This window comes from Pollachius pollachius (genome assembly GCF_949987615.1).
Source record: "Pollachius pollachius genome assembly, chromosome: 18".
Taxonomy (NCBI): domain Eukaryota; kingdom Metazoa; phylum Chordata; class Actinopteri; order Gadiformes; family Gadidae; genus Pollachius; species Pollachius pollachius.
Genome location: NC_136951.1, coordinates 15,492,393 through 15,502,392, shown reverse-complemented (window position 1 = coordinate 15,502,392; position 10,000 = coordinate 15,492,393). Strand labels below are relative to the sequence as shown.

Sequence of the window (10,000 nt, the reverse complement as noted above, 5' to 3'; positions counted from 1 at the left end):
CGGGTAGGGCCATCCATCTAAGTGCACCTTGCTTTGAAGGTGGGAGGAGGACAACCTTACAAGCCTCACAACTCACACCACATAAGATTTTATTTCTACGTTTTATACTTTCCGATGTGTCTTCCGAACTTCCTTAGAAATTTCTGAATTTCCTTTCAGCATTTTAGTCTTTCCACTCTGCAATTATCTTTATGCAATTATCCTGCGTTTCAGAAAGTGTTCATTCTACGTTTCATGACTCTCATGCTACGTTTCAAAACATTCTTTCTACGTTTTTCGTTCATTTTCTATCCACGTTTTACACTTCCCGCTCTGCGGAGTTCCTCCTTCGTGTTCATAATTTCCGTTCCGCGTTTAACACTTCCCGCTTTGCAGAGTTCTCCTTGCGTTTCTTCAAAACATTCTTTCTACGTTTTCCGTAACTTCCTTCCGACATTTCGCGCTCTCCCCTCCACAACCTCCCTTCTACGTTTTTCCCGAGTTCCCATCCGGCCGTGCCCTGACCTCCCCAAAGCGGAGGCCTTACCTGGGGGAGGGCGGAGCTGAGCTGGCGCTGCAGCGAGTCCCGGTCGTAGACCGCGTCCTGGGCGTGCTGCTGGGCCAGGAGCAGGCTCTCCTGAGTCTCCCGCAGCGTGTCCAGCAGGCGGTCGCGCTCGTCCAGCATGTTCACCATCAGCTGCTCGAAGTGCGAGTCGGGGTCCGAGGCGCTGCTCTGGGACCCCCGCTGGCTCAGCGCCGTGTCCTCGCTGATGGTGGGCATCACCTCGCACATCATCCTGACGCTGCTGGGGGGGAGGGGAGGGGGGGGGGGGAGAGTGAGGATGAGGGTGATAGGGAAGGGGAGAGGGGGGAGAGAAGTGAGGAAGAGGGTGATAAGGAACGTGGGATGTGGGGGAAGAGAATGAGGGGGTAGGTGAAGGGGGAAGGGGAGGGATGGGGGGAGAGTGAGGCAAGGGGGGGGGGAAGAGAGCAAGGGGGGGTGAGAGGGGAGGGGGGGTGTAAGGAGGAGGAAGAAGGTGATAGAGAACGAGGGGACGGGATTCATGAGGGAGAGGGGGTGGGCAGGGATGGGAGAGGAGGTAAAGATAAACGTGTCATTACAAAGCACTGATTGGAAACTCATCAGGGATGGATTCATCGATGCGCAGAACGCAGGGGGGGGGGGCAATCGTGAGTGGCTCTACTGTTTTTCTCATCCACATGTCAGCGTCTCCCCGTGTACTCGTAGTACTACCGGCAGAACCCCGCCTTGCGTACCGCGACTGGAAGTGACTGCTAGCGTCCCAGGTGGCCGCGGCGGAGACTTTAGCGTTTAGCATGCGCGCTGGGCCGGGCTGGGCCGGGCTGGGACGGGAAGCGGAGCTGACACACTGGGAGCCGCGCTGCGTCGTCTCAAAGCCCCAGCCGCGTCATGGCGAGGCCCGGGCCCGTTGTGTGCCCCATATTTCACGCTCGTGTGCCTTAATGGGTCGGCCGGGCTGCGGTTGCGTAACGCATCGTATCGTAGCAGCGCCGTTGTTGTGTGGAGGCCGCGGCGGTGGTGTTCTCTCCGAGTAATCTCCTCTGCGCCTCCCGAGGGAAGACCGCTACTACAGCCCTCGCTGCTGCATGATCTCATTGGGCTGAGTCTCAGCGCGCAGGAGGCTAGTAGTGTATTTATACACACACATTAGCCCCGGCTGAATCTGTCGTTTTAAGGACCAGTGTGGGAATTAGTGTTTACTACACTAGTGATTTAGCAGCCAGAGTCCCACACTGAGTCATTAAGAAGCAGGTGAGAGGTGCAGTGTTTTTTTCTCTGTACTTTTCAGCTGGAATAACATCGGCAAAATACACTGGGATCGGATGCAGTTCGATTTACAGAATTACAATCAATTACGCAACACTGAAAAACCACAGTGTTAAAAAAGGACGAAGGAGTATTTATCCCAAATTCGTTTTTTATACAAAAACACTTGATAGCTCCAGGATGCGCTATGCAAGGGCCCTACACACCTCTGCCATCACGGAATCAGTATTTAAAAGCGACGATAATCATTCCCCTGCCGTTTATCCCCCTCGGTGCAGCATCAGGTCCAACGCCTGCTGCCTCCTCTGAATGGCTCCCCTTGTCTCCAGGCTCCCGGTCTGTACTCATGCCAGAGTCCATCCACAGGGGAGGTCTGCCGTGGCTTCCCCAGCGGCGGCCCTCTTCACTGGGACCACAATGACAGGGCTGTGTGCCCTCTGGCAAGGACGTGCTGGAGCAAGCGTTCCCTTGCCAGGCGGCACTCAGGGGATTCTTACAAAAGCCCCGATACAGGAGAGACCCAGACAATCTGCAGGCAGGCGGCCAGACTCCCAGCTGGGGTTTTTTAGGGGGACGGGGGGAGAGATCGGCTGGCGTTTAGTCCCGAGACGGGGGTCCGTCTGGCAGGCTGGGTGCGACACATGGCAGCCCCCCACCCCCCATTCAAGACGGGACCGGACACAACATGGCTTCCTGGCTGGAGCCTGATCCAACCGAGTCTTGACTACCACTCGATCCAGCTCAATGTTTCTCAACTGGGCCAAGGGTCGGAGAACACACGGTTTGAAAAGGGGCACATAATTAAACCAGTTTAGGACTTTAATGGTTAAAGCAAACGACTGTGAATGGTAAATATTAAATGAAGTGCATTTATATAGCGCAGTTCTAACACCCACCAATTCATCATGCACACATTCACACACCGACGGCGGAGTCACCCACGCAAGGCGCCAGCCAGCTCGTCGGGAGCAGTCAGGGTGAGATGTCCTGCTCAGGGACACCTCGACACTGGAGCCGGGGATCCAACTAGCAACCTTCCGGATGCCAGCCAACCCGCTCTACCTCCTGAGCCACATGCCGCCCCACCGTCCTGAATGCAGACACAGGCAGGTCACTAAGGCGTAGGCTAAAGGGCTCGTGTCATGCCACCAGGTATGGGTGTCATTAGCTGATACAAGCCATTTTGCACAGGGAGGGAATGATTTTCATAAGTGGGCGTGTCCACCTAGATGTACGCTGGAAAGATCAGTCTACCAGCCTACCCAGTGGACTGTAGCAAACGTTGATCATCTATCCTTCATATATCTGGGTGGACACGCCTACTTGTTATGTCACTATGAAAAGGACACCTGGTGGCATGACATGAGCCCTTTAAGGGTAGCATATCACATTACTTAGCGATAAGGGCTAGGCATCTTCCTCAAGGATGCCTACAGACTGCGAACATGGGGGGGATTAAACCCTGTTCCTTTCGGGGCAGGGAGTCGGACATCCTCAGCTCCGAGAGTGCCCGTGACTCACCGTCTCACAGCGGAGCCGCCAGCCCACCGTTCAATACGCTCTCTGAACTCCCACACTGTGATGATCTACGAGCAAATCAGCACAAAAATCGTGTGTGCACTGCTGAACTGCTGATGCCGAAGAAGACGGCATCAAATAATGATGCTACAAAGAAATGACGCCACGTCAGCCATAACCAAGACGCTCATTAGCCACTTGTGGCGTCCCTCTCTCTCTCTCGTCGTATTCCCCTGCTTTCTCTCTTTGTTTTACTGTACGGACGGAACAGGAAATGCGAGTGACCTGGTTTCTTGTACCGCTGGTGCTTATATTGCTAATTACGCCCTAATCAGTGGCGAGTGGCGTGCAACTGGGAGGATGTGTGCTGATGCCCGCTGAGAGATGAGCGCACATAAATCACAAGGACGGTGTTGTCAGGGACAGAGCCGGTTTAGTTAAATGGCCTGCATTTATAAAGTGCTTTTCTAACCAGCGGCCACTCAAAGCGCTTTAGATTATTGCCTGACATTCACCTATTCATACTCACATTTTAACACCATGCAAGGGCGACAGCCAGCTCGTCGGGAGCAGTCAGGGTGAGGCGTCTTGCTCAGGGACCCCTCGCCACTCAGCTAGGAGGAGCCGGGGATCAAACTAGCAACCTTTCCGGTTACCAGCCAACCCGCTCAACCTCCTGAGCCACATGCCGCCCCATTAATGGGCATTGAATACAAGCAAGATAGCTCCTGCAAGCAAATAATGCAACGACCACACACACACATACACACACACACACACACACACACACACACACACACACACACACTCAATGGGCAATAAATGCTAATTTAGCTTTGGTTTAGGTGGCTATTTATCCATGGATGCATAAACAACATTACTAGTATATTATCATGTATTCGCTTCTTCAACGGGTAGGTGGAACTACTTTAGAATTACTTATCTTTCACAGCACAGGGACAAATCCGATAGCATTGTCGAAGAGCAATGAGACTTTGTGTTGGTTCGATTGTTGGATTGCAGCATAGGCAAACAGCAGGGAATGGGTTTTGCTGCACGTTGAGAGGTTTGTTGACCATGTAAACGAGCCAATAAGAACAGAGAATGTAAGGTGTTAAGGTTGGCCTCACAAAACTCCCTTGACAGTGTCTTAATGACAGTATATTTAGATGCCTTTTAAATTCACCCAAGTGTGCAGAACTTGCTCTCCATGCACAACTTGCTTCAATCCATGGAATTAACTGGTGCTAAAGCTATTCCCCCCCCCCCACACACACACACACACACACACACACACACACACACACACACACACACACACACACACACACACACACAAAATGAATTATTTAGCAGGACGTGGAAGTCTGTTTTTCTCTGCCCGATCGCCGAAGTGAATCCTGTGTAGTCCTTGCAGACTCATTGCAGACTTCCCAATACCAAAACCGCAGTGTGGGATCCAGACTAGAGAGGTGGAGAAGACAGACAGAACCGTGACGTTGGTGCAGTCACGCAATAGCCAAAGCTCTACCTACTAATAATAACACGTTGGTCCTTACATAAACCACTTATATACTAAACACATGGTGTTTCTGCCCTTTCCTGACGTTCAACAGCCCAGAGCATCATGTTTTCTTACTTAACAGGTGTTCCGCATGGCGGTAGTAGTGCTATGAAATGCCATAGATATTATGCACAGTTAGCAAACCACTGTTTTGGTATGGGCTCATTGACAGAACTCCCATAGTTTTCAGCATTTCAGTCTGGGTAAACCTTTCCATGAATAGTATGGGATTTATTTTAATCCATCAACATTTTTTAGCTCTTACTCCGATTCTAGGTTCCTGCAATACAGGAAGGAGGCTCCAGCCTAAGAACGAGTCCTTTTTAGAACCTTAGTCTTTTTGCCTTTAAAGAAATCACAGCGAGCTGCTAACAGTTTGGCTAGGCAACGTTAGCTTGGCGGTCAAATACTTGATTCTTGACTCACGTTCATTATTCGCACTCGTATTGTCGTCTATCTTGGGAACAACTGGATTCTTCCTCAGATGACTTTGCAAATAAAGTCTAGGTAAAGGAAATTACTCACTTAAGCTGGTTATAAAACTAGGGTTCTAGAACTGCAGCCTCGTCTATCACAGGAGCATGCTTCTCACCTTGGTGGCAGACTCTGCTGCAGTCGCCATGTTTTTGTTATATCTGTAGGTGTTGAAAGGGGCATAGCGACTGAATTAAGCGACTATTGCGACTGCAGTGATTACGCAGAAGTGTTACATGGTGTGATTATAATTAACACGTGTATTCCAACAATATTCTCAACGGAATTCAGAAACAGTGACGTCGCGGCATTTTTTCATCGACGACGTCCATGAATGGCGGCAGCCCGATCGGAAAACACTTTGGGTGAAAGCAGATGCAAAGGGACTTAACGGTAACCGCACCAAATGGGATTTTCCTTTTGGAGATATTCCAGTACCCAGGAGTAAATCCCTTTATCTCCAATGAAAACGCAGTAAAAGGAAATATTACTCTCCAGAAGCGGACTCCAAGCAGTGTCCCCAAGGACCCCGTAAAATAACTGATAGATGGCCTCAAACCGGCGTCTTTCAGAGGCTTGGACCCAGAAACACTGTTATGCATATACCCTCCTTAAGAGGAGCCCTCTATCCCGGAGTAAACACAGACAGCGGCTCACCACGGTGTCCGGCCAAACCCAGCTGCTGCAGCTGGGAGTCAACCACCCCGGTCCGACTGGACTGTCCCACCAGATCGGACATCTCCGACTCGGACGATAATAAGCCAGCAGAGTCCTTCCTCAACGGGGCGGCATGTGGCTCAGGAGGTAGAGCGGGTCGGCTGGTGACCGGAAGGTTGCTAGTTGGATCCCCGGCTCCTCCTAGCGTGAGTGTCGAGGCGTCCCTGAGCGAGACACCTCGCCCTAACTGTTTCCGACGAGCTGGCTGTCACCTTGCGTGGCTCTCACCTTGCATGGTTGACACCTCCGTCGTTGTGTTAATGTGTTTATGAATGGGTGAATTTTAGGCAATATTGTACAGCGCTTTGAGTGGCCACTGGTTAGAAAAGCGCTGTGTAAATGCAATCCATTTACCATTCAACTTTCCCCACATTTGTCTCACCCGCCGAAGTGGAAAGATCTCACAGCCATGCTAACTCTGTTTAGTATGTGGATTACGTTTATCTGCCAAATTCTGAAATCGTATCTACCATTGGCTGCTGGCAGGTGTTAATTTGGGTCCATGTGAGGGAAGAAGAGAAAATAAAATCATTTTAATTCAAGTGGGGTAAAAGTGTCTTTGGTTTTTTCTCCAGGGTTCAACATGAGTGGGTTTATTGAAGATCAGCCAGTTGTCCCACATCGTTAGAACAGTGTTCAACAGAGCGCGAGAACCACACTTGACTTTGGATAACGTAATCGGAGAATTAGCAAGTTCCAGAATGTCTTCTGTTCTGTTAATGTCACTCGTGGGAACATTTGGGAAGGAGAGCTAGATAAGGAAGCAGAACGCACGTGTGTGCGCACACACACACACACACACACTACGAGTTGAAGGCCCAGGTGGGGTGATTCAGCAATATTCCCCTTTGCTGTAACATCAAAAGAACGTGGCGGGAGAGAGAGATATAGAGAGAGAGAGAGAGAGAGAGAGAGAGAGAGAGAGAGAGAGAGAGAGAGAGAGAGAGAGAGAGGGTCTGAGAGAGATGAAGAGGAAGAGAGAGAGAGGGCGAGGGAGAGAAGGGGATCGAGATGGGAGATAGAGGGGGAGGGAGAGAGCAGGAGATGACGGAGAAGGCGGAAGTAATATAGTGGGGGAGATACAAAGTGGGTGAGAGAAGGCAGGAGAGGGGGAGAGAGAGGAAGAGAAGAGGATAGATAGAAAGAGATGTAGATTGGAGATAGAGGGGGCGGGAGAGTGAGCAGGAGACGACGAGGAGGCGGGAGTGATACAGTGGGGGAGATACAGAGAGGGGCATAGAGATAGCGGAAGACGAGGAGAGAGAGACATAGAGGGGGAGAGAGAGAGAGAGAGAGAGAGGGGGCCGGGAAGAATAAGAGAGATTGAAAGGACTATCAGGGGAGTGACGGAGGCAGAGATAGAGAGAGAGCAAGAGGGAGAAGGATGAGAAGGAGAGAGAGAGGGGGAGGGGAGAGGAGAGAGAGAGAGAGAGAGCAAGAGGGAGAAGGATGAGAAGGAGAGAGAGAGGGGGAGGGGAGAGGAGAGAGAGAGAGAGGGAGAGAGAGAGAGAGAGAGAGAGGGAGAGAGAGAGGGTGAGAGAGAGAGAGAGGGGGGGGAGGGGAGAGGAGAGAGAGAGAGAGAGAGAGGGAGGAGAGAGGAGAGCGTTGAGAGAGAGCGTTAAGAGAGAGGGAGAGAGAGAGAGATGGAGAGGGAGAGAGAGAGAGAGAGAGGAAGGAGAGGGAGAGAGAGAGAGAGAGGGAGAGGGAGAGAGAGAGTACACAGAATAAACACAGCATCCGTCTGTAGATGTGAAGAGAGCTTCCTGCTGCACAGGAAGTCGACGGGACTTTGATGACCCTGGCTTTGATGAATTAAAACTGACGTTTGTCACAATGTGACACAGCGTCCATCACAAGCTTCACTCGCAGCCAGCTCATTAAATACCTAGAGAGCCAAGCCTTGTCTCGTATAATCTGTATCTAGTTTCAAGCTATGCTGGAAACTAGATACAGATTATAACAGACAAGGCCTGGAAATTTGAATGATTTAATGGAGGGCATTCGTTTTTTCATAGTTCATAGTTTGTGTTGCGTGCCGACGGCATGAGGGCAAAGCTGGGCATCTGTAACTAACATAGCTTATATATACACGCATAGTATACACACCGTGAATCAGATGCATATTACAGACACACACAGCATTCATGACATACCAAGACACATTCACAGTGCATAACACACATACACACTATATGGCATACAGTACATAACACACACACACACACACACCATACATAACATACAAAGATAAATACACAGAACATAGCATACAGTACATACCACACACAGTACATAACACACACAAACACACACACACACACACACACAAAGCTTACAGTACATAACACACACACACACATAGCATACAGTACACAACACACACACAACGTAACATACACACTACACAATATATAACACAGATACACTACACACACCTAATACACACACACTATTGCTACTATCTGTGAGAAAGCGAGAGAGACGTCTAATTATCATTAACACCAGGTTCAGGCTGATTTACGGCCCGACACTCTGTACTCAGTTTCCCAGATTGCATTGCATTCGATTAGACACCTATAGCTAGAGTGCAGTGCGTGTTAGTTCTCTCCACTTTCCTCTCCTCTTCCTTTGGCACCGCTAGCACCAGGTGCGTGGTGTGTTTTTTATGAATGGACTGTCGGGCCCAGATTGCGCGGTAAAGCTCAGACCACAGTAGTGTGTGGTTGTGAAATAAATCTCATTCATATTTCTTCCCTGCGAAAGCAGATACACGATACAAATGGCGTCCGCTCGCCTGCCAAGAACGCCAGACACTCCAGATCCATCTAATCGCTGCTATGTAAGCACACACACACACACACACACACACACACACACACACACACACACACACACACACACACACACACACACACACACACACACACACACACACACACACACACACACACACACAGCAGTGGGATACTATCGAAAATGGTCTAGAACAGTGGTTCTCAATCTCTGGATCGCGGCCCATAAGTGGTTTGAGACAGGGGTCCGGGCATAACATGGTCAACAATTAATACTTTCATTTTAAGGGAATGAATAAACTTAAGGGAAATAAAGTACTTTATTGATCTTTGATGTGAAATTCTTGGATTTGTTGATTCTCTCCCTCTTTTGACATAGTAAACGTCAACAAAGACTAAATATTCATCGGGTCCTTGGCCGATAGTACCTCCACAGGTGAACAACTTTGAGTGCCGCTACGCAGACAGTGGAGCACGTTTGGGAGGAGGACTCCTGCCTCACAAATTAAAAGTCCTCTCCACTTTTTGAACCATCTGTGATCTGGCTAATTAGCAGCCAACCACAGGTGCAGCTAACGAGAGAAAGCAGTGGGTTCAGCACAGTGGGCAGGGCTTACAAACATGGCAGGATTTATTTGATTCATTTCCCGCACCTGGAAATTTACATTCACGGCTCACTTCGTTAGCGACTCGGTCTGATGTTGCACGGTCGTTAGATAACAGAGGCTACACGCATTGTAACTGCAACAGACAGACAGTAGGTATGTGCTCACTGTTTATTGAAATACGGTCCTACCTTTCCATGACATAGTAGTAAAGCCCCTCACAGAGGATTCTCATACTGGAATCCTCCGTGTCACAGTGCCTCAACCAATTGTCTGCATCGGAAGACAAGCCGTGATTGGTCAACAAAGAAAGACGCATCTCCAGAAAGCTGGAGATGCGGTTCGGAATTAATCAGAAATTGAACTGCCATCGATCAATGCCTACAGAGCTTTGTTATGTACTTTGTGTTTGGATGGACAACCCCTTTGAATACGAAGCATGGCCAGGTGGAGGTAAAGTGTGTAGAGACCCTCATGCACACACACGAATAAGAACACTGTTTGTGCATCAGGTGTGTGAGTGTGTGCGCGTGCATTTGTG

The 10,000-nt window shown here is 49.7% G+C and overlaps 1 protein-coding gene across 1 annotated transcript in view; it reads right to left on the bottom strand.

Annotated features, from left to right (window-relative positions):
- Positions 1 to 10,000, bottom strand: part of ppfia2 (PTPRF interacting protein alpha 2) — a gene marked incomplete at its 3' end in the record, with an annotated part of 130,162 nt that overhangs the window by 118,649 nt on the left and 1,513 nt on the right. The window contains exon 2 of the mRNA XM_079755738.1: positions 527 to 782. Coding sequence (XP_079611864.1) covers positions 527 to 775 — 249 coding nt within the window. The 5' untranslated portion in view covers positions 776 to 782. The remainder of the gene's footprint in view (positions 1 to 526; positions 783 to 10,000) is intronic.